Source organism: Hemiscyllium ocellatum, chromosome 25 (genome assembly GCF_020745735.1).
Source record: "Hemiscyllium ocellatum isolate sHemOce1 chromosome 25, sHemOce1.pat.X.cur, whole genome shotgun sequence".
NCBI lineage: Eukaryota > Metazoa > Chordata > Chondrichthyes > Orectolobiformes > Hemiscylliidae > Hemiscyllium > Hemiscyllium ocellatum.
Window position 1 is genome coordinate 23,188,408 of NC_083425.1, and position 25,593 is coordinate 23,214,000.

At 39.9% G+C, this 25,593-nt stretch overlaps 1 protein-coding gene across 6 annotated transcripts in view; it reads right to left on the minus strand.

The window, feature by feature from the left end:
* Positions 1-25,593, minus strand: part of bahcc1b (BAH domain and coiled-coil containing 1b) — a 242,676-nt gene that overhangs the window by 107,481 nt on the left and 109,602 nt on the right. For 5 of the 6 annotated variants that reach the window (XM_060844917.1, XM_060844920.1, XM_060844919.1 and 2 more), the window contains exons 8-11: positions 21,035-21,196; positions 15,448-15,659; positions 13,776-14,148; positions 6,506-7,372 (exon numbers count right to left, since the gene is read on the minus strand). In XM_060844917.1, the coding sequence (XP_060700900.1) occupies positions 6,506-7,372; positions 13,776-14,148; positions 15,448-15,659; positions 21,035-21,196 (1,614 nt within the window). The remainder of the gene's footprint in view (positions 1-6,505; positions 7,373-13,775; positions 14,149-15,447; positions 15,660-21,034; positions 21,197-25,593) is intronic. The other variant, XM_060844921.1, reaches the window with a different exon arrangement.

Genomic DNA, 25,593 nt, shown 5'->3' on the forward strand with positions numbered 1-25,593 from the left:
AGCTTCCCCACTGACCCAACTGCTTCAACAATAAGGTTCATTCTTGTAAACTTTTGAAAGGGTGGTGGGCTAGACCTCACTCTAAGTTTGTAAATTTTGGTCAGTTACAACCATCCATCTTTTAAACACACATTAATTTCATTGGAAATAGCCAGTCAGACCTGCCCTATCGCCTGGATTACAGAGTATTAAAGGACATAGGCCTGTCCCTTCATAATGTTTGATTCTGTCCTGCACAAGATTGTAAACATTAGGCATTCGCCTTCCTGTAGGTATGGAATCCTGACATGGAATGATGCTTAGCACATAGGCCTAGGTGTATGGAGTCATAGTGTCATAGAGATGTACAGCATGGAAACAGACCCTCGGTTCAACCCTTCCATGCTGACCAGATATCCCAACCCAATCTGGTCCAACCTGCCAGCACCTGGCCCATATCCCTCCAAACCCTTCCTATTCATATACCCATCCAAATTCCTCTTAAATGTTGCAATTGTACCAGCCTCCACCACTTCCTCTGGCAGTTCATTCCATACCCGTATCCGTCTGTTTGTGCTTCCTGTAACTCTAACAGACAGAAATGGAAAAGGAGTAAAGGAAATCTGTTTACATGAACGATAAGACAAGTTTTGACGATCCATTTATGCACCTCACACTTTTGTTCAACACTTCTGCTGAGATGTAGAAACCTGACTCTGTGCATTTCTACCTCTGTCCCCTAAGAGTATTCAGGTAGTAGGCGCAATTAATTTTAGATGGCACTCCACACATTTTACTGTCAACTGACAATGATGGTTGCCAGTTGTTGCTCAGTTTAAGCTGTAGTGTTCCTTTTCCAGTTTTGTGATTATTGTTAATTTTACTGCTGCCAGTCCCCAGCGCAATTAGTTTTCAGTCGAAGGAGCAGCAGCATGAAGCCTGGCATGAATCCAGGAAAGTGGCTATTGGCATTTATTTTAATATAGGGGAGTAATGACAATTAACCTCTCACTGTTCATGCCGAGTGTAATAGATGAACAGCCTAAAAGTACCAGGAAAGCATGGCAGAGTATAAGTAATGGCATAAGCCATTGACACCATAATTTTAAAGGTTCCTTTGTCAGACCATTGCCGTATGCCAGTCCCCAGGAAAACCTAGGGCCATTAAATTATATACATAGACATCCTGCTTTCACCAATGAGTGCATGTTTATGATAATCTATATGTGAATGTGCATATAGCTTACATTTTCATCCATGATATGAATTATATATGGCAGTTTATTTATTTAATGATTTTTTTCAACACAGGTATTGTTTGTCTTATGTGACAAAGTCCATCATTATCAGATTAATAAGGAAAAGTTTTCAGGCAGCATAACTCTGTGCATTTACATATAAACCCGATAGATCAGTGAATAATTTTGGTCTCAGTTCATTGCATTGTTGAACAATCAACAATGATATCAAATAGCATTGAAAACCAGGATTATAATTTTTCCATTTGCAAATTATGTGCCATTCCTTGATTAAATGATTGGGTGTTAATGAGATTTTACTCACTGGTTTCCAAGAGTTAGAGGATATTGCTCTTGGGTGATGGCGCAGGTGACCTGTTGTTTGGTGACACCCTTGCCAGAATGAGGCAAGCTTTATAAAGAACAATAGGCAGCACTTTATGTGCAACAATTCTGCAGCACACCATGTTGTTTAATCCCTGATGAGCAGCCCGTTCACATTGTGAGCTGGAATCCTGAGCATTGGTGGCAACTGTGAAACAACTGCAGCGTGTTTGACATTTCAGCAAGTGTCTGGAATGACAAGTCATACTGACGACTTGTGTGGCGTGTGTGCTCAACATTCTGTCCACCTGCAGCCAGAATGAGCTTACAACGTTTGTCTGATGTCAGCTACACCATGGTCTCCCAAGAAATCTCTGAAAACCACTTCCTGAAGGTGTCAGCCTTGGCTCAATGGTCACAATGTTGCCTCTGACTCATAGGCTGTGGGATCAAGCCCTACTCCAACACACGTTTAGCTGAACTTTTGATCCAGTTCTAAGAGAGCTGCTGCTTTCAGATAAGATGCTGGGCTGGATTTTACTCTCAGCTGCTCAGGGGTTTGGAACTGGGAAGGCAAGTTAAAATCTAGTGGGCCAACCTCCTACTATCTACCTGCCCACCCCAATCAGTCCAATATTTTAAGGGGGACTAAGAGGTGCCAGGCCAATCGACACTTGTGTCTATTTACAACTTATGTGACTAATTAATTGAACGCTAATGAAAATTTAAACATCCTCGCCCCCTACACCTGCCTCCCCTCAAAAACGGACCATTAAAGAAGACTATATGGTTACTTGTCACATTGTTATTTTTGAGACACATTGTGAGCAATGTGTTTCCCGACAGCACAACAGTTAATTTGCAAACAATTTCGAAATTGCAAACCTATTTATTTTGAAATATAGCCAATGACAATCCTGACCTTATGGATACAATCTGGGGGAAAGGGGTGTTGGCGGGTTGTCAAGGAGTTGAGATTTACACACGGTTAGGGACAGCGTGGCAGTGTTCGAAACTTCCTGAAACCATTTACATCCGAAGGTGGGATTTGCATAACAGATGCTTCCAGGTAATTTGCAGGGTTTGTTTTCAATTGCTTTTCACCAATCGGTTCCCACTGCTAATGAATAACAATGTGGGCCTCAAGCCAGGCTCTTGTGGCTGGGCAGGAATGTGGAGTAATTAGATCAGATGTGAGTTTATTGAATGGTGGGTCAGGTTGAGGGGCCAAATGACCTTGCTCAGCCCCTAATTCATATGCTTGTTTTATGTAAGAACAGACTCACACATTTCCAGGCAAACACCAACACCTAAAATCATAGTCTTAAGGAAAAAAAACTCTGACAACAAAAGGCCTCGAACATTTTTTTTCACTTTCTACAAGAATCATTCAAGCAGAGTTGTGCAACCAGCGGAAGTTAAATCTACGAGGCTGAAAAACACTGGGAAGATGGTTCCACATTTTATAATAATATAATCTATTCTCAACTCTTATATCCCTCGATCCCTTCTGTTGTAAAACACTGTCCAGCTCCCTGTTGCATCTGGCTGTGTTCATTTACTTTCAAATAAAGCTGTTGAACCATAACGTGGCATTGTGGGATTTTTAACTTTGTCCACCCCAGTCCAAAACCAGCACCTCCTCTTCATTTACTTCAGCTGAGCAGTCCTCAATTTGTAAAGCATTAAATCAAAGCAATTTGCTCGCCTTCTCTTTTCTGAACCTTACATTTTTTTTTCTAAATGAGGCGTTTACGTGTTGTTTGGCTTGTAATTAAGTGATTTCATGGGGAAGTCGCTCCCTGTGTGAAACTGCTGTCTGAAAGCTGCAGGAAGTGATCAGAGAGGGTTGCTGCCATGCTGATGTGGGCAGCAGGAAATGTTTGATTGCATTGGGCCAACATCACAGTCACTTGGCATTGTTTTCTCTCAATGTTTTGAGATCAGAGTGAAATGCAGGTCCTTGGGGAGAATCGTTTTACAAGACAAATTCTTTATCTTTTTGTAACACAAAGAGAGAGGGGCTTCAGGCTCTAAGGATTTTTTTTTGGCAAGAGTTTGAAGGTTTTGATATTCAGGAAATAAGTCATTGTTGCATTGTGCCGTGTTTGTTCTATAAATATCAAAAGAAGAAATGATCCACTAATTTGATCCTGTGCATCACATCCTTCTGCGACCTGTACTGCGACCTGTGCTACAATAAAACATGAGTTTTAAAAAGGCTGTTTTATACCAATAAATCCCAACATCCTCAATTGCAAAGTAGCTTCATTTTAAATGGATTATATCATTTCAATTAAAATGTACGCAGCATTTTGATGTCATTGGTGAATGACAGTAGCTGCATTATTTCGAACGATGAAGGAAACAAACAAATGTTCTGAAAAACTGAAATAAGTCATAAAATTAATCATGTATTTCATGCTCCCAAGCTATTTTAATGGGGCTGGTAACAAAACTATTCCATCACGAAATAGTTTTTATTCAGCAAACCCTGCAGAATTTGGTGAATAAATGATCTCATTTGTAGTTACCTCATTTATCTCGAAGGCCTTTTCCCCATCCTATTATTGAAACATCTCATTGGCTCACATCCTAGGCTGCAAACGTTCTTTCCAGTGAATCTGGGCAGATATTGTCCCCCTTTAATTTGGGCTTCATTTCCTAAACCTCTCTGCATTGCGACATCTCCATTTTCACAAACATCCTGAAATCTTGTATTTTCAACTACTGGTTTTAACTCCTCTCTCAACTCTGTGTCTCTTAACTCAATGTTTCTTCTTTCCTTTGGAATTTTGTTGTATTTGAGGTGGTGCACAATAAGTACAGTCACCAAGAACAGAAATTGCTGGAGAAACTCAGCAGGTCTAGCAGCATCTGTGGAGAGAAAGCAGAGTCAACAGTTTCAAGTCCAGTGACTCTTCTTCAGAACTGTTTTGTTTTAGATTTCCAGCATCCCAGTTCTTTGTTTATTTACGTACAGTTACCACATTACAGATGGACTAACACTAAATTCAGCAACTTCAAGTTGTAATCTTGGACTCCATTTGTTTCCTTTATATGTTTTGGTCTCCTGTTTTCCTCTGGTTTTTAGATTTAGGGTGGTCACTGTCCATCATTCTCCATTATTCACACCTCTTCTAGGTACACTTTCTTTCTTTCTTCAGGTTTTCCATTACCATTCCCTTTGACTCTACCACGCCAACTTTTTTATGAGTTAATCTCTCCTGTCTTCCACCCTATCACCATTATGGTACACTGTCATCTCAACTGCTTAGGACATGTTGCATTTCTGACTTTTTCCAGTCCTGATTAATCTCTCCATTGATGCTGCCTGACATGCTGAGTACTTTCGGCCTTTCCTGTCAAATTTTAAGCATCTATATTATTTTGCTATTCGACTAGTTACTAATACTTAGCAATATTGCTGCTGCACATATGTTCCGAATGAGAAAGTACTTTTTCACATGTATGCATTTACTTTGTGGATGCTTTATAAAATGAAAAGTTTTGCATGTACTTATAGTATTTTATAGTCAATTAAACAATTCTGGACTTTAATTACATAGGAAATACAGTAGCCAATTTGTGCACGGCAATACTTCAAAAAATATTAATAAAATAAATCATTTGACCATCTGATTTAGATACTGGCTGAGGGATAACTGTTTCTAAGGAATCTGGAAACTCCTTCATTTATCTTTGAACTGAAGTCCCAGAAAACGATTTTGGAATCACATTTGAACATCTGACCTTTTAACTCAGATCAGAATGCTGCCATTAAGCCAAGGCTGACACTTTGCAGCTTTATCATTGAATTGTTGTAATTATCTTTATAAATCTCACTTCTAGTTGAAACAGGATTTTTAATTGGGATCTGCATTTTATTGAAATATCTAGAATTTCACCAACCTAGTTGAGTAAAACACATTATTTCTCTAATAACCCAAAAACTATCAGCTCGTTATAACCTTGTATGTTTGCTTATATAATGCAAATACCAGATTTGTGATAGTGTTAAACCAAGTAGGAAAAATCCTTGAATTTCAGAAATTTGGCCTTCACTCCTTTGGGAATTCGTGCTAGTTCATGATAATGCATTTTTTTCTTTTCTCAATAAATGTTCTCCTTTGCCCTCTTTGAAGGTGTTGACTACTTGGTAGAATCCCATGGACTCTGAGCACCATCTGGGAGTTTAGCCAAGTGTCCGGAATTTATGGCTGAATCATGATAGAGAGTGTTGACAGGCAACCTTCAACATTATAGCCATGCACAGCTCTGACCTCACTTATACACTTTCACCAAGTGTTACTGGATAACAAGTAGCAGGCAGCAACTGTGGCTGACTTCCCTTTTTTTAATATGAGATGTGTTAAGACCAGAATCCCTAACACCATTCTGGCTCAGCTTATTGAATTTAGCACAAGTCGTAGAATCTCTGACAATAAATGTGGATAAAACATGGAACCAATATGCAGTCTACCAGCTAAGGTGTATACAAAGATTCCCTGACTGAATGAAAAGACTGAAACATTTTCTACTTAATATTCCTCCTAGCTCCTGTCTCAATTTGCATAACCTTGCTGTGTGCAAATTGGTTGCCACATCAGTCACTGCACTTCAAAACTAATTCCTTTACTGTAATTATTTTGAGATATCTTGAAGACCTTGATGTGGTGCTACATCAATAGTATTTTGTTCTTTCTCTTGATGTTCTGCTTTGCCTCGTTCTTTGCTGGATAATCAAATTCATTTATATTTTGAAATTTCATTCTTGACATCTGGATTTTCAAAAATTATATGCTTTTGTCATCATTCAGTTTCTTTGATTTCAGTATGTTTGGAAGGAGGAAGGGGATTATCCATTCATAGGAACAATCAAAATCAAAGATTAAATAAAGTCAGAAAGAGTAATTGAAGAGACACTGATACTAAGCAGAGTAGAGATAATTTAAGGTAATTACCTTGACTCGTGCCATCATAGCTCTGTCGCTGCCTTTCGAGTTCAGCCAGTTCACTCAGCAGAGCTATTCCATGCATCCCTGAGCCGGGGTAATAGGTTGAGGTTGTAGGGAATGAAGGTGCTATGGGGGCACTGGGAACCTCAGGCTCTAAACCAAAGAGCTCACCCATGCTGAGGCCAGCAGCCACGAGGGCGTCCATCCCTGCCATGCAGTCCAACCTCCATTTGAACACTTCATCCCTCTCTGAGGCATCGTGGCTAGTTTCTGAATCCTCATCTTGATTCACCTGTTTGGCTTCTTCAACTATTCTGCATTCCTGGTTTAAGTCCATCTCAGCTACTGAACCCAAGCAATCAGAATTCCTTACATCCAATGTTTCATCGGGTAGTGTCCGGGATTCACTGGTTGAGTGAGGTGACTTGGTCACTGAATTGTCTTGTCCTCCTTCTTCTCCTGTAAGTCCTCCATCAGTGACAATTCCCTGAGAAGCAATCAAATGCCTTGAGCATTCCATGTTTTCTTTCACAGATGACTCAAGTTGCTCCACAGTTGAATTCTCTGCTAGCAATGTATTTACTGTATCCTTTTTTTCTGAGGTGCAGAGAACTTTATGCATCTTTTGCTCTACTACATCCAGGTTATTAGTTGTGATCTGTTTGTCAGTAGGGTTTACCTCCTCCGCCAGGTTTGACTGAGTATCACAGTGAATTTTTTCACCCGGCGTAAAGGTTCTGGACTGCTCTGGTTCAGCTGCCGTGGTGACGGGTTGCATAGTTTCAGGGTCCGCTAGATCAGCAGAGTGCACAAGTGGAGAAGGGGAACTGTAGCCCATTGCAACGGCTGTGTATGTGTAGCCAGGCGGGAGATCTGGAATAGAGAGGGAAAAGGAGCATGTTTTATCCAACACAACTATCAATAACTACCAAAAAGAGTCAGTAGTGTAGTTGTACTTTCACAGGGCTAGTAATCCAGAGATTAGGGTAATGTTCTGGGGACATGTATTTCAACTTCACCATGAATCAATGAGAATCTGGAATTAAAAGCCAACTTAATGGCCACCATTTAACTACAGCCAAATTGTTGTTAAAACCTATTTGGTTCAAAATGTCATTTAGAGATGGAAATCTGTCATTTTCACCTGGTCTGGCCAACATGTGACTACCACAGTAATGTGGTTAACTCTGAAATGGTCAAGCAAGCCATTCAGTTCCATGAGGAATGGGCAATAAATGCTGACCCAGCCAGCAATGCTCACGTCACATGAGTGAATAAAACAAACTATTCAATGTGGATTTACTGGCAGGGAGAGGTTTCTGATATCAAGAATTTATTTTTTCTGGTATATAATTGTCCATGGGGATTTTTTTATTGTGTGATCCTGTTCTACGAAAACAACAACTGTGATCTGGAAGACTATCGGACAATGCAATTGCTGCATTAAGTCCATATAAATTTATTCTCCTTTTCAATTTGATAAAGTGAATATAGCTTAGAGGATGAATCACCACTTTCAGTGACTGGAATCATAATGTCATGATAGTTATTCTTATGTTAACCTTTTGAAACTGTAATAGAAAACCACTTTGGCCTCGTGTTCACAAACTGTCACGTAAGTGTTAAAAAATACTAACAAAAAACAGAACAAAAATAGGATGCACAGGAAGTGGGAGCAGAAGTTAGTAATGATTAGAAACTTTGAGCAATTGGAAACTTTAGGGTGAAAGGGTTAAACCTCATCGCAGCGACACCCTCCATCCTGAACTGATAATCTCTCCGACTGCACAACTGACGCTGCACTCAAGCAACAAAATAAATGTTATTACTTTGTCTTCCCCAAGAACTCTGAAGGTTCCTCTGACTTTATCCTGGTTGGCAGCATCCTGACTACCTTGTCATCAACAGAGTGTAATTAATGATATCCATCCACCTCTCTTGACATTACCACCAAATGAAAATGTATCCTTCCACCACACAGCTTCCTTCCCAAGGACTGGTGAAGGATAAAAAGGTTCATAGCTCAAAAGACAGCCCAGACATTTTCTTTTTCTTCCTTTAAAATAAAACAAAGGAATTTCATCAGCTGCGAATCATCTAACCTTGACAATTAGAAGAAAATATATTGGATTTTTGTGCCTTGTGTGTTTGCTGGTTGTAATAACTATGCATTAGCATGCTGCAAAAGGACTTTCAGCTAGTTTTTATATGACAGGCTGTAAGTTTTAAGCATCCTGGAAAGTATGCTAAGATTCAAAAGCATAGGACAAGGCTTGTCGATAACAGCCTTTCTCTTCGATGATTGCCTGTCTTATCTCTCTCAAAAGAAGTCAGATAGTTTGTGTCCTGGGATTGTGTCCTGGACTGTTCATTGCGAGGGTTGGTTTGAAGGCGATGGGGAGCTAGCAGGAAACAGTTGACATGGGAACTGATTCCACATCCAATTGAAGTGCGGCTGCTGTGCTCTCAAAGCTGGGAGTCAGCCCCGAAGGCAAAGTGTAAGGAACTGAGAGGGTGTGTCAATACGGAGATGCATTCTCCGCAACTTTTTCAAAATGTTAATTTATGAAAGAAAAATAGATTTAGCAGCCAGGCCACAACTATGGACAAAGTGAGGAAAAGGGACCCCTTCTAAGGGATAGCCTTTGGCTGCACCCACTGCAAGCCAGAGAGGGTCCCTCAGTTTATCTGGCACACCATACCCTCGTCTGCCATTGGGTACCCATCTCCAGGCAGCTGCCTCAGTGAAGTCCCCAGTCAGCCTCTTTTAAAGATGGTGAACAACTGGGGATGAGAAACTCCACTGGCCCTGAATCTGTCTCAACAAAGATGGCCAGAGTTGGGAAGCAGGCACACCAACTGATGCCACTGTTTTCAAGATCAGCGCATCCCCACAACATTCCTACCCACAGTGCAAGCTGAAAATTCAGGCAATGAGCTTCTCCATGCTCATGAGGGTGAGTTTCTCATTGTCTCAAAGTACTTCTCCTTGTTGTCCAGGTGAAAACTTGGCAGTTCTCACTTACTGAAAGCTGGTGAGTTTTGCATTCCTTTTGGAATGTCAAACAGTATTTGATTTACTAAATCATCTACTCAGTGATTGGCAGTAAATAACGTTAAAATTTAAAACTCAAAAGTTCTCCACTTATCAATACATTCCTGGTAGCATGCCAAAATGGGAAACGTGTGAATGAACAAAACAGTGTCCACTTGTTGGTGGACCATCCCCATGACTAATATTCTCAGGTTGCATCCTCCCACTTTTTTTTGTACTTATTTGTGGGATGTAGGCATTGTTGGCAAGTCCAGTATTTGTTACCCATCTTTAATTGCCCTTGAGAAAATGGTGGTGAGCTACCTTCTTGAACTGCTGTAGTCCATCTGATGTCAACACAATGGCAATGCTGTTAGGGATGGGGCTCTAGTATTTTGACCCAACAACCATCAAGCAATGGTGATTAATTACCAAGTCAGGATGGTGTATGGTTTGGAGAGGAACTCACAGGTGGTAACAGTGCTATGCATCTGCTGCTCTTGTTCTTCAAGTTGGTTGAGCTGTGGGTTTGCAAGGTGCTATCAAATAAGTCTTGAGGAGTTACAGCACTGCATCCTGCAGATGCACATACTACTGTCACTGTGCACTGCTGGTTGAGGAAATAAACATTTAAGGTGGTGGATAGGGTGCCAGTTGGCTGGTTTATTCTAGATTGTGTGAACAAGCTTCTAAGTGTTGTTGGAGCTGCACTCATCCAAGCAAATGGGGATATTACATCACACCTGTTATGTGCCTTATAGATGGTGAACAGGCTGTGAAGAGTCAGAAGTTGAGTTACTTGCTGCAGGATTCTTAGCCTATGATCTGCTCTTTTAGCTATTGTATTTGTATAGCTGGTTCACTTAGCTTTCTGGTCAAACAGAATTGCAAGACCTTAATGGTGGGATATTCAGCAATAGAAATGCTGTTGATCATCAGTCAGAGGTAGTTTGATTCTCTTTAATTGGAAGTAGTTATTGTGTGTAATGAATGTTAATTGCCACTCATCAGCTGGAGGAACAGATTGCTTCAGAAGTCGGGAATGGTGCTGAACACTGTGTAATCATCATCGTACATCCCCACTTCTGACCTCATGATGGAGGGAAGGTCATTGAGAAAGCAGCTGAAGTAATGGGACCAAGGTCATTTTCCTGAGAACTTCCTTTGGGCAGCACGGTGGCACAGTGGTTAGCACTGCTGCCTCACAGCGTCTGAGACCCGGGTTCAATTCCTGACTCAGGCGACTGACTGTGTGGAGTTTGCACATTCTCCCCGTGTCTGCGTGGGTTTCCTCCCACAATCCAAAGATGTGCGGGTCAGGTAAATTGGTCATGCTAAATTGCCCGTAGTGTTAGGTAAGGGGTAAATGCAGGGGTATGGGTGGGTTGCGCTTTGGCAGGTCGGTGTGGACTTGTTGGGCCGAAGGGCCTGTTTCCACACTGTAAGTAATCTAATCTAATCTTCCTGTCATATGTGATGTTGGGCTTCCAACAATATCAACTATCTTTCTTTGTGCTAAGTATGACTCCAACTAGAAGGAAGTTCTCTCTAATACTCCCTCTGACTTCAATTTAAGAGTTTTTGATGCCACACCCAATCAAAAGCTGCATTAAGATCAAGCACAGTCACTGTCATCTCTGGAGTTCAGCTCTTTAGTCCATCTTTAGACCAAGGCTATAATGAAGTCTTGAGGCAATGGTTTTGCTGGAACTCAAACTGGGCATTAGTGAAGGATATTGCTCAGAGCTGCTTGATAGCACTGAATGACATTTTCTATCTCTTTCATGATAACTGAAAGCACCCTGACATGTAATTGACTGCATTGGATTTATTGCACTTTTTGTGGACTGGACACATCCGGCTACTTCTTTATATTGTTGAGTGGGTACCTGCGTTATAAATGTACTACCGCAGCTTCTCAAGAGGTGCAACTAATTCTCGAGCAAAGGCTTTCAGCACTAAACTGAGATATTGTCAGGGCCCATAACTTTTACAGTAGCCAGTGCTTTCTGCCATTTCTTGGTATCACATGGAGTTAGCTGAGGCTGGCATCTGTGAAGCTGGGGACCTCAGGAGAAGTCTGGGATGGATCATCCACTTGGTATCTCTGGTTGTGAACACTTGTAAATATAAGTGACAATAAATTGCAGTTCTATTCAGCCTTGTCTTTAGTACTGATGTACCGGGCTCCTCCATCAACACGGGTGATGATATTTCTGGAGCCTCTTCCACATAGTTACTTGTTTAATTGTCATCAACCATTTGTGACTGGACCTGATCTATTGGTAGTTGGGATACTTCAGTGTTCCTATTGCATGCTGCTTCTGCTGATTAGAACGTAAGTCTTACTCTGCTGTAGCTTCACCAAGTTGGAACCTCATTTTTAAGTATGCCTGGTTCTGCTCCTGGTTGTTTCCTCTGAAATGGCCAAATCCATTCAAATCAATCAGTTCAAACGCAATTAGGGATGGACAACAAATGCTGGCTCTGCCAAGGACATCCATATACCATGAAAGATTAAAGCTAAAGATTGGTCAAACACCACTTTCCTTCATTTTAATTAAGTATTAAGAAGCCTAACATGTTTACAATAATATACTGAGGATATCACTGCTCAATTGGCTAGTGCTCTGCTGAGGTATTTAGGTAAACTATCAGATTTTGAACTACCAGGATTCACAATAAATGAAGTGCGTCAATTCTATCCGAAATATTTATTGTGTGACAATATTATGTCTTTAAGAGGTAGATTTTATTCTTTACAATTAAGTAAGATTGAGACAGTAATGAAAAGTGGTCTGCTCCACACCTAATAATGTAAACAGCTTGGGAGACCTTGGTATTTTTTTAAAAAGGAACAATAGAAGCAGCCTGAATGGGTGGAATCAAGCCCCCAAAGAACCAAGATATTTAGTTTTAACTTTCTACAGTTGCTGGGGTCTTGAAGCTGGATGTGGAAGCTCTGACTCTCTCTGTTACAGCTAAAAGCTGGGGCCGTCTTCCTGCTGATAGAATTGAGGTGAGACAATCTATTTGATTGAATTTGCCTTTGCCAAAGGTGTGTTTATGGTTGTCACTATATTGAAATAGTTTGTTCGTAGTAGTTAATATATATACTATTTTATTAAGCATTTCCACAAGAGCTAAGCCAATTCTTTAATTTTTATTTTGTCTATAGCTTTACTGTAGTGTAACGATAAAGTGAGTTTTGTTTAACGCATTTGGAACACAATGTTTTACATTTGCCTTTAAAATAAGAAAAAGTCAGGGTCTTGACTATCTTAGAGTCATAGAGTCATACAGCACAGAAACAGACCCTTCGGTTGAACTAGTACATGACAAACATAATCCAAAACTAAACTAGTCCAACTTGCCCTGGTCCTGGCCAAAATCCCTCCAATTGTTTCCTATTCATGTACTTATCCAAATGTCTTTTTAACATTGTAATTATACCCACATCCAATACTTCCTCAGGAAGTTTATTCAACAGGTGAACCACACTGTGTAAAATATTTGTCCACATCTTTTTTTAAATCTCTCTCCTCTCACCTTAAAAATGTGCCCTTAGTCTTGAAATCCCCCATCCGAGGGAAAAGACAACTAGTATTAAGTCTATTTATATCTCTCATTATTTTATAAACTCATATAAGGTTACCTCTCAATGTTCTACGTTCCAATGAAAAAGGTCCCCACCTATCCAGCCTTTCTTTATAACTCAAACCTTCACACCTGATAACATATTGCTAAATTTCTTCTGAACCCTCTCCAGCTTAATAATATCCTTCCTATATCTGGGTGACCAGAACTGGACACTATATTCCAGAAGAGGCCTCACCAATGTCCTGTACAACCTCAACATATCTTCCCAACTCCAAACTCGAAGGACTGAGCAATGAAGGCAAGTGTGCCAAGCACCTTCTTAACCACCTTGTCTATTTGTGTCGCAAACCTCAAACCTGAACCCCAAGGTCCCTCTGTTCAGGTACCATTTTGCATGATCTTTCTTAGTCATTAAACAGAACAGATGTATAGCTACAACACTACCCAAGACCCAAGACCCATCATTAATTGTATAAGCCCGACAATTGTTTGTTGTAGCAAAATGCAACAACTTGCATTTATTCAGAATGAACCCAGTGTGCCATTTTTCAGTCCATTGACCCATTTGATCAAGATCCCTTTGTAATATTTTGAGGGGATTCGGTATGTTCCATAACAATAGCTTATTCTGCGTCGACATACCTGGCTCAAAAGATCCTGGATAATGTTGAGGTGGTTGTCTCTCCACTCGCTTTTCAGCTGTTTGATTTTCTGTGGAATTCTGGGAAGGAGGGCTGACTGCTGAGGATTGTGGGACAGTGGCAGGATCTGAAGAAGGACAAGAAGGTAAAGCACACACAGCATTGGGCTGGGGGGTGGGGCTCCCTGACTTGGGTCCAAGAGATGGAGAATGGTGGCATGGTGAAAGTTTGGCAGAACACATACTGGATGGCAGTATGACAGGTGAAGAAAGATTCTTGGGAGAGCTTAAGGAAACTGCTTTGTTTGACCTCCTATTCCTCTCCAGAGTATGTTCTTCGGCTTCTAACCGACGTTCATCTGCCTTCCGATGATCCTGAAGAAAAGATAAATTCAAGCGGTTAACTCAGACTGTTAAGGTTGAAGCTTCTGGTTTGTCGCCATTTTCCTGCAAGTAAGAACACATCAATTGAACCATTAAGTTACTTCAGAGTATTAGAACAGGAGGTGGTCATTTAGCTGCTCAAGCTTATTTTGCCATTCAGTTAAACCATGGCTTCTCTTTATTGTAATACCACCCACCTACTTTAATATTGTAACCTAAATAACTTTGAATTATGGAATTCCGACAATGGAAATAAAGGCCATTTGGCCCAACAAGTCTGCACCAACCTCTGGAGAGCATCCCATCCAGACCCACCCTATCCCCACATTTCCCATGGCTAATCCACCAAACCTGCAAATCCCTGGACACTATGGGCAATTTAGCATGGCCGTTCCACATAACCTGCACATCTTTGGACTATGGGAGGGAACCAAGGAACCCCCAGCAGAACCCCATGAAGACAAAGGGAGAGTATGCACACTCCACACAGTCACCTGAGGCTGGAATCAAACCCGGGGTCCCTGGCGCTGTGAGGCAGCAGTGCTACCCATTGTGCCACCTTTACCTAGCAACACCACTTTAATTTGCCTAGCAACAATACTTTAATTTGCCCAGCAATGATACTTTATCTCTTGTACTGGTAACAGAGACACAATTATTCTAATCAAATAGAGCTGCACTTTGTCAATGAAATGTGCATTTATGTTTTAAATTTACAAGCTCCACTGGGGATTCCCACATCCAATTTGATAGCTTCTTTCACAACTTCCTCTCATGCTCTAGAACTCCCATGGCACCACTCAATTACTGTAGTCTCATAGCCAGAGAGGGAGCTGAGAATAGACAGACATGATCAAAACTCCAGCTGAGAACAGAGCCTTTGGTGCCCATCATTACTTTCCATTTCAGGAACCAGTCTACATGATCTTTGGTCGTCAAACGGAACAGATGTATAGCTACAAAAGACAAGGTGCTCCTTACACAGTATAGCTACAAAAAACATGGTGCTCCTTACACAGTATAGCTACAAAAGACAAAGTAGCTACATAAGACAAGGTGCTCCTTACACTGTATAGCTACAAAAAACATGGTGCTCCTAACACTGTATAGCTACAAATGACAAGGTGCTCCTTACACTGTATAGCTACAAAAAACCAGGTGCTCCTTACACTGTATAGCTGAAGGTGGAATAAAAACCAATCTGGGGAGCAGGAGAATGAGGGTCAAAACATATAAATTGTCATAAATAAACTGCACAAGCTAAATTCATTCATTGCATTTTAATCTCACCACAAGTTGTGAGTGCCGTTGGAGTTCAAGTGCTTGTGCCCGCTGTTGTTGCTGTTGTTGTTGCTGTTGTTGCAGCATGTAGAGTTCCTGTTGTCGAAGAAGTGGGGAGCGAGGGTAGACCGAGAGCTGTCCTGGATGCTGCATATGTGATGTGGGCGCTCTCGCCGGGTAGATAGGAGGCCAGAGAGAATGTGCAGGATCCATTACTTCAGCTGGAGAACCCCAGCAAAGAAAGAATTCCATTTAGATAATATCACAGTGCACTCAAAGACATCCTGTTGTTCTGAGATATTACAGTGTTCATTCTGAAATCATTTTGCATTGCAATCAATTCACAAGATATCAAATTTTACATAGAAACCAACTTAGTTCCTCATAAAATTGAATGATTTAATACAAAAATGAACAAAGAAAAGGTTCACATTTGGAGTAAATCTTAATCTAGTACCCAGTAGGTTTCATTAGGTTACATTGGTGCATGTCAATGATTCCTGACATTCATAACACAGCAGAGGTTTTAACAATGTTATTTTCAATGGTGAGATTCTTGGGCAAATTTAAATGCTGAATTAGAGAACATATTTTAACTTTTGCATCTCATTGCAGCCAATACCTGCTCCCACACACATGCAGTATGTGCAGAGCACAGATCAAAGAGTGCACATTCAACTCAACTTTTGAAAAATCTGGCACTATTTTCTTCTGAATAGGTTACCACCATTTAGCCTCGAAGCAAAAAATATGGACATATCCAGTGTTCGCTCAATTGCTCTATCTGACTCGTCTTCAGATTTTTTTCTCCTTTTACTCAGGAGTCCCAAGACCCTGGTCAACATTCTCAATCTGTTCCTTCATTACCAATCATTCAATCCTAGCCAATTTCCATTGAATCCATGTGACATTCTTTCAGACCACATACCCTGAATGCTTCCTAGTCTTTTGCTTCAAGGGGCAATACCAATCTGTCAATTCTTCAAAACCTGTTTCTTTAGCTGTCGGTCAAGTCTGGACAATAGCTGAAACCTATTATGCTGAAGCACACTATGCTTCTCCTACCTCATCTATGAACATTTTTAGTCTCACTACCTACTCTAAACTCAAACAGAAGTCCTGCATGTCATCCATTGGTAAATTTCCTCCAGAAGTGAGTTTTTGACTTCTCTCTCAAAATAGAAGATAGACTAAGGAAGATTATTACATGCGGGCAATCATGTCCTCAGTCATGACGTCTTGTTTTTGATCTCTTGGTTATATCACATCTCTCTATGTTTTCAACATTATTTTGGTCAATGCTCTTCAAAACCTTTCCATCTTGTTTCTTCTAAACTACTAGGTATACTTTCTTTTATGCTGTTCCATTCCTCCCCACTGAGTTGAAGTCAGATCACACCATGTATTTATTCTAGCCTATCCTTTCACAGAAACAGGATGTGATGGAACTTCTAAATCTTCTGATGCTGTGTTTTATTATGAGTGCAAAACAATCTTGAAGTATTGAGTTCTTCTGGACCACTACCTGAATTTGACAAGCGTGCTACAGTTTATAAATTTCTTACTTGCAAGAGCAATGCTGCAGAACTTTCATTTGTAAGAGCATGAGAAATAGTAGCAGGAGATGAAGGGTTTATGCCCGAAATGTCGATTCTCCTGCTCCTTGAATGCTGCCTGACCTGCTGTGCTTTTCCTGTGCCACACTTTTCGACTCTGATCTCCAGCATCTGCAGTCCTTACATTCTCACAGCTCCTCTAGCCTGTCCCACCATTCTATAGGATCATGACTGATCTTAACTCCGTAACTCCAGGTCTTAACTCCTCACTCATGCCAGCTCCTCATTGTCCTCAACTCTTCAATTGCTCAAAAATCTAGTTATCTCCTCTTTAAATACCTTCAGTGATGTAGCCTTCACAATTCACTGAGATAGAGAATTCCAGACAGTCACTCCTTTTGAAGAGCAGAAATTCCTTCACATCTAGGTTTAAATGAGGATCCTCTTATTCTGTAATTATGTCCAATAGTTCCAGATTCCTCTGTTAGTGGAAACATCTTCTAAACATCTACTCTGTCAAACCCCCTCAAAATGTTGTATGCATCAATAAAATCACCTCTCATTTTTCTAAACTCCAATGAATAAAGGCCTGACATGTTTAGCCATTCTTGATAAGTCAACTCCTTCTTCCTAATAATCAGCCAAGTGAATCTCTTTTGAATTAGCGCATTAATATAATTTGCAGAATTCTTTGGTAACACGTATGTAAACAATTTACACAACAATGTAAACAACCTGCTTTGACACATTCTCTGCCGGATTATAGTTAAGATACAGAACTACATGCTTTTAACAAGAGTCATTCTCAAATGAAGCATAGGGAATACAGTGATTAAGATGCAATACTGTTATCCAGACTCTCAGCTATTCACTCCTTTTGGATCTGGCTCATCTATAGGCCTAATGAGCTAATCTTAACATTTTATGGAAAGGTGATTGAGTGAATTTGTTGGTGCGTTAGGATAAATTCTGAGGTATGAAATATCTTATCTCTTTCTGCATTTGTTTGTACTTACTTTCAAGTCAGGTTGAGCATAATTTCCTGGAGAGTAAATTTCTTTCTTTACATAGTCTATTTATTTAAGGTTATCTGAATTAGATTGTTAATGTTCATTGGTGTCAAGGCAGAACCAGTTTTGATAGGAATTCCTATTTGCTGGGAACTACATTGGTAGCACTGGTCTTCATCCTCCCAATAATTCCATGACTTTCATCCTGGGTAATTAAGTTTAGATTGTGATAATCTTTAACCTTTATTCACTTCATACACTAATGATCTTAGATGAAGGAACTGAAGGCATTCTGGCTATGTATGCAGACATTACAAAGATAGGTAGTGGGCCAGGTAGCATTGAGGAGCCAGGGAGACTAAAGAAGGATTTGGTCAGGTTAGGAGAGTGGGCAAAGAAGCGGCAGATGGAGTACAACTTGGGAAACTGTGAGGTCATGCACTTTGCTAAGAAGAATAGAAGTATGAGCTATTTTTTAAAGGGGGAGAAAATTCAGAAGTCTGAAGTGCAAAGAATCTTGGGAGTTTTAGTCCAGGATCCTCTCAAGGTAAACTTGCAGGTTGAGTCAGTAGTTAGGAAAGCAAATGCAGTGTTGGCACTTATTTTGAAGGGACTTGAATATAAAGTGGGGTTGTACTTCTGAGGCTCTATAAGGCTCTGGTCAGACCACATTTAGAGTATTTTGCGCAGTTTTGGGCCCCATATCTCAAGATGATATACTGGCCCTGGAGCATGTTCAGGAGAGGTTCACGAAAATGAAAAGCTTAACATATGAGGAACGTTTGAGGTCTCTGGGTCTATACTCAATGGAATTTGGAAAGATATGGGGGGATCTGATTGAAACTTACAGAATATTGAATGGTTTTGACAGAGTGGATGCTGGAAAGATGTTCCCATTGTTAGGAGAAACTCGTACACTAGGGCACAGCCTTACAGTAAAGGGATGACCTTTTAGAATGGAGGTAAGGAGCAACTTCTTCAGCCAGAGAGTGATGAATCAATGGAATTCATTGCAACAGAAGGCAATGGAGACCAGGTCATTGGATATGCTTAAGACTGAGATAGTTAGGACCTTGATTGTCAAGGGGATCAAAGCTTACCGGATGAAAGTGGGAGCAGACTCGATGGGCTGAATGGCCTTACTTCAGCTCCTATGTCTTATAGTCTTATGAACCCTGAATTAGTACTGTGAAGCAATTTGTAATTCATTGAAAGGTTGGTATAATCTGTAGTTGTTTTTAGGAATGTTTGAAAAAAAATTGAATTTATATCAATTGTAATGTGATCAAATTGGATATTGGACAATAAACACTGTTCCATGTGTCCAGTGACACTTAACCTGGAAGGAGAATCAACAGGAAGAAATTTAAGAAAGAAGCCATATGGCTGGCAGACAAAAAAAGGAGCTATAGACAAAAAGGTTCAAGATAAGAAGTTGAAGGATGGACGGCATCAACACACAAATAGGATACTTGAGGAATACAGTGAATTCTTGAGGAGAAGGAGCAGATCACCCTCCGGGTGTTTGACAGCAAAGGGGTAACAGCTCTTGGACGCACTGTGCAAGCTGGCTAAAAAAGGTTTAAAAACTACATGAACAGCTCAGAGACATTAAAGACCTGGGGAGTTTTCCAGAAGACGATAAACAATGAACTTGGGTCTGATTGTTTGGTAGATTGAAAAATAACTCTACAAAACTACATCATCAAGACTGTTGTAAATCAAGGGAGAGGGGTTTACAAGAGTGCGTCTTACTGACAATAACTGTACTCATAAAACTGGGAGGAGAAAGCTGTGGTCAACTAACTCTTCTGACCTGCCATGTGTAAATGAAGAGCAGCATATTGTGGAACTATGCAGATACGTATTTCTAACTTGTGTTAAAGAAAAAGCTATGAAGAGTGGAATTTTGCTGGTAACTTCCTCTTTGAGAAGTCATTCAGAAAATTTGGTGGTTTTGATTTATGATTTTCCCCTTGGGCATCGTGACAGGATCAGATTCAAGACCCTTGGTCATCCCTTCTCCTCTCAGTGCAGGATCAAAGAATACATGGCACAACAGATTTTTAAAATCTATTTTAAAATGGATGCTATGATCACAGACCATGTGAAAAATCATGTTTTTCTGCAAGGGGTTACTTTATTTAAATCTGTTTATACTTTGAAAAAAAAAGAATGCTTGTGAAGATTCGGATAATGTTAAATACAAAACATATGGATCTGATTTTCAATACATTTCTAAATATGTTCTAATTATATATGTCAACCGAAAATGATATGGTATTAAATTCTGCAAAAGGAGAATAATTTGGCCATTCTGGGGTTTGAAAGGGAATATGTTTCACCTCTTCATGACATGATGAACTAATAGCCTATTCTCTCATTGTTCCTTGCTATGTTTATTGTGACACTTCAACACAAAAGATAACAGGAAGACCACAACACATCCAATTCACCTGAAGTTTTTTGAAAAAAGTTATTTGTGGACCAAGTAACCTTTTTCAAAGTTAACAATATGTACGGATTCACATGACCTACACTCTCTAGGAAGGACTTCCTTTTCCCATCTGGTCTTTATTACGTAGACTTTTAAAGCTCATTTAATTTTATTGTTATAAATTATGAAAAGGAAAGGAAATATCGAATGAACTGCTTTATCATTAAATCTCTTTCACATTGTGGCTTCCTGCGTTATAATGTGCACCTTATTTCTACAGAACTACACCCATGTACATGCAAGCTAAAGAGAGAAAAAGACAGAACTTATATTTAAATATGTCTTAGCACATCCAACGGGCACCCTAAAGGGTTTCGCGACCACATCTGTTTACAGTAAAATGAAGCACTATGTAACCATGGCAAAAAGGATGGGGTCAGGCATGCACATTTTCAGGAACAGTGATTTTGATGCTAATTGAATTACATCTGTTCATCCTGTTTAAATAATATGAAATAATCATGGAAAAAGTGTCAAAAATAAAAGATGAATTTTCCGCCTCTAATCTGCACACTATTAACACAGTGCATTACCGAGGTGATGAGGAGTTGGGTGTGGTGCTGGTGGCTCAGTGGGAAGGATAACAAGCTGGGCTGAGGGATCTTGGGAGAGTGGGAATACTGTCTGCATGGCACTTGGCATCGATGCTGGGAATCCAGGTGGTAGATTTGAATGCAGAGCTGGGTGACCGATTCCTGTGTTGGTGAATAAAGAAAACAATCATTTGTAAAAACAAACTGAGTAAAGAAAGGTTAAAATGTAAATATTGTGATGCACAATTACAGGGAATGCATTGCTCTGGTCATTATGTGCAGTGAGTTCTCAAGCACCTACTTTTAAATGCATCTGCTGTGTCATTATACAATATAACCAAAAAAAAATCTTCTCCCATGTGTTCCAGCATTTGTGCAAACTTCCCATATTCAGCTATCACTCACTAGTAAAATATTTGTCCTTTTTAAGCACATTGCTGATAAAATGTCTCACAGTGATAATGCCAAAGGAAGTAAGAAAAGAGAACAGGTCATCTGATCCATCACTATTTGCTCCATCCACAGATCATCCACAGTTCTATCAGATGTCTAACAAACTTCATAATGAGAGAAATTAAGCAAAATACATTCTTGATTTCCTAGGATCTTTGTATTAGCTTTAAGCAAAATGGGAAAAGGGTAATGCAATTTTCTAATATAAACTGATAGTTTGACATAACTTAAATGAGAATGAATGATAAGTGTATACACATTGAACCAGGGTCTATCAAATGTACGCACATAAAGGGCTATTCACTTTTGCAGCTTAGTTCACTTTGAACCTTACTGATTTTCATTGTTCTGCTGGGCACACAGTATCAGTGTTATCAGCAAATTTTGTATCACAGGAATCTTCCTCCTCCATATAATTTATGGCCAATTAAGTTGACTCATTTGATGAATTTGCGAATGGGAGTGAAACTAGAAAGAAAGTAATTTAGAAAAGAAAGGACAGGCACATATCCTTCTACAGGGAGTAACAACAAAGCAAGATTATGAGATGACTTTAACACAGCAATAATGCCTTTCTCCCTCTTCATTTCTTGTTTTTACACTTCCCTCCCGTTATTTCCTCACTTATCTGATTGCATTTCTGTGAAGTGTTTTGGGACATCTTGGTAGATTCAAGGCACCAAATAAATGTTTGTTGTTGCTGCTCAGTTGGCTGGCCAGCTGGCTTGTCATGCAGAGAAATGCCAATAGCATAGGTTCAATTCCGGCACTGACCAAGGTGACCATGAAGGACTCTCCTTCTCAACCTCTCCCATTGCCTGAGGCAAGGTGACCCTCAAGTTAAACCATCACAAGTTATCCCTCTCCAATGAGAGAGAGCAGCCCTATGGTTTGGGGCAGCACGGTGGCTCAGTGGTTAGCACTGTTGCCTCACAGCACCAGGGACCCGGGTTCAATTCCAGTCTCAGGTGACTGTCTGCGTGGTGTTTGCATGTTCTCCCCGTGCCTGCGTGGGTTTCCTCTGGGTGCTCTGGTTTTCTCCCACAATCCAAAGATGTGCAGGTCAGGTGAATTCGCCATGCTAAATTGACCATAGTGTTAGTTGCATTAGTCAGAGGGAAATGGGTCTGAGTGGGTTACTCTTCGGAGGGTCGGTATGGACTAGTTGGGCTGAAGGGCCTGTTTCCACACAGTAGAGAAGCTAATCAAGCCAATCATTCTAAGACTGTGGAGACATTCACCCTTACCACTGAAGCTAGGAAATGAAAGTCCACCTGAAATCTGTGCAATAAAACTTCTCCTCAACCATTTCAAAACTATTTGTGTCTCAAAAAGAGTTGATAAAGTGTGCAGCTGGGAAAAGCACAGCAGGTCAGGCAGCATCAGAGGAGTAGGGGAGTCGACATTTCAGGTCAGAACCTTAGAGTTTCCTTGTAAATATTTCTATCTGCCATGCTTGCCAGGTGGTTGCAATGTAATTTTGTTTTACAGATTTAAAACTGTTGTGAGGCCAAAGGATCTTTTTATGAAAGATATGATGGCATGTTGATTACAGAGCTAAATGAGTTACTTGAATGCCAGAATTCACACTATCCAAAGTGTGCATGTTCAAAACTAACCAGGGCAGGTTGAGAACTGGAGTTCTGTTTAAAGAAGTTGGAAATAAAGAGGTGCAGCAAGTGAAATTGAAGCTGTCAAATTGTTATAAAAACCCAACGGGTGCACTATTGCCCTTTGGGAAAGAAAAGCTGCTGACCCCACCCAATTGTCCTCTAACTGCTTTCTAAGGTTGCCTTAAGGATGGACAATAAATGCCAGTTTTAGTAGCAACATTCCACCAATAGTTAGAATAAACATTATAAGGGAAAAATGGAAAAACACACAGCAAAAATAAATGAAGGGCCAAAGGAAAATAAGCATAACTTGCTGAATAATCCTGTAAAAATAAAGATCATCAGGAAAGGTTTTCTGAAACTAAATGAAAGGCCATTGTAATGTTTAAAAATGAGCCACATAAAAATAGGGAAAAACAGCATGAGTCATACAGCAATTATATAATTTATCCAGATTACCATCCAAATCACACATCATTCTGTTCTGTATCATCGCTTACAGAGCAAGATTACTTTGACAGTTTCCCAAAACATCGAAATTTCTGCCTTTTTAAAAATTTCTCAGAGTTGTAGTTGAAAACAGAGAACTACTTTTGCTCTTCAAACAGGTAAAATTGTTATTTAGCATAACCACTTTCAGCTAAATATTTTTAACAAATGCGTGTAATTATTTTGGAAAAGACATTAGTCCCTAACCATAAATAAATGTACTTCTGAAATTTGATCTCATTAGTTTAACTACCAACAATAATAATTGTAAGGATAATAGTAATGTTGCCCTGTTGGAATCGTCTGGCAATTATTGGGATCAGTTATAATAACACAGTGGGTGGGTTAATGTTACTAGGTGGTAGAGCAATTGCCAGTTGTTCTGGAATGATTCTTTTATGAATATTTTTATGATATTTACATGCGTTCTGCTGTAGGAGATTTGAGTGAATTAAACTCAAGGTAAAGATATCATTAAAATAAGTTATTTTGATCAGCAATGAATGTAGTAAATCATATTGGACTGATGTGGTTCCAAAACAAACTACTGCAAAGTCCACATGGGTATGATTTCTGTTGATCAGGTAGAAAGGAGACATGCAATTTAGCCAAATCCAAAAAGCTTGAAGATTCTTGGTTCAGGGAACTCCAAAAATGTGAGAGGAGGTGAGGCGGTGGGGGGCACCTGGGTAGGGGGAGACCATGGTTTACATTCTCTTTCCTTCTCTCTAATTTTGGGTTTTAACAAGAATTATTGCTAGGTTTTTTTTGGCCTTTGCAGCAAAAAGAGCATCTTGGGTAGGTACTCAAATTGGCAGTGATGTCCCACAAGGATCTGTGTTCGGGCCTCAATTATTCACATTATTTATTAACGAGTTGGATAATGGCATAGAAAGCCATGTATCAAATTTGCTGATGACACAAAGTTAGGTAGCATGCAGACAGTGAAGATGATAGCACAAAATTACAAAGGATATTGACAGATTAGGTAAGTGGACATAGCTTTGGCAGGTGGAGATCAACGTAAGCAATTATGAGGTTATCCATTATGGATTGAGAAAGGAGAGATCAGAGTATTTTCTAGATAGTATTGAGTGAAATAAAGTGGATGTCCAAAGAGACTAAGGGTTTCAGGTGCATAGATATTTAAAATGTCGCAAACAGATGCAGAAAATAATCAAAAAAGCTAATGGAATGATAACATTTATATCTAGAGGATTGGAGTAAAAGGATGCAGACATCATGCTGCTGTTATACAAAGCCCTGGTTTGACCCTACTTGGAGTATGGTGAGCAGATCTGGGCACCACATCTTAGGAAGAATATATTGGTTTTGGAGGGAATGCAACATAGGTTTACAAGAATAATACCTGAACTTCAGGGAGTACATTATGAGGAGAGATTATACAAATTAAGCCTGTTTCTCTAGCATTTAGAATGTTAACATATCATCTTATCAAAGTCTTCAAGATATTAATAGGAAAAGCTATAAACAATTTCCACTCGTCCTAAAACTAGGGGACACAGTCTAAGAAATAAGGTCAGACCAGACAGAAGAGATGTTGGGAAGCACTTTCACACACAAAGTGGTATGGTAGATATTTGGAATGCTCTTCTACAAATGGCAGTGGATGGTAGATCAGTTGTTAAGTTTAAATATGAGATTGTTAGTTTTTTTGTTAAGCAAAGGAATTAAGGCATATGGGCCAAAGGCAGGTACATGGAGTTAGGCCCAAGATCAGCCATGAGTTCACTGAATGGGTAGAACAAGATCAAGGACTAAATGGCCTACTTCTATTCATATGTTCCTATTTGTTATGTGAGTTAAAACAATACATTGTACGAGTAAAGTCGAGTGTGTGGTGCTGAAAAATTGCAGCAGGTCAGCATCTGAGGAGCAGGAGAATCAACGTTTTGGGCATAAGCCCTTAGTCAGGAATGAAGGGCTTCCTGATGAAGGGCTTATGCCAAAAACATTGATTCTCCTGCTCCTCGGATGCTGTGC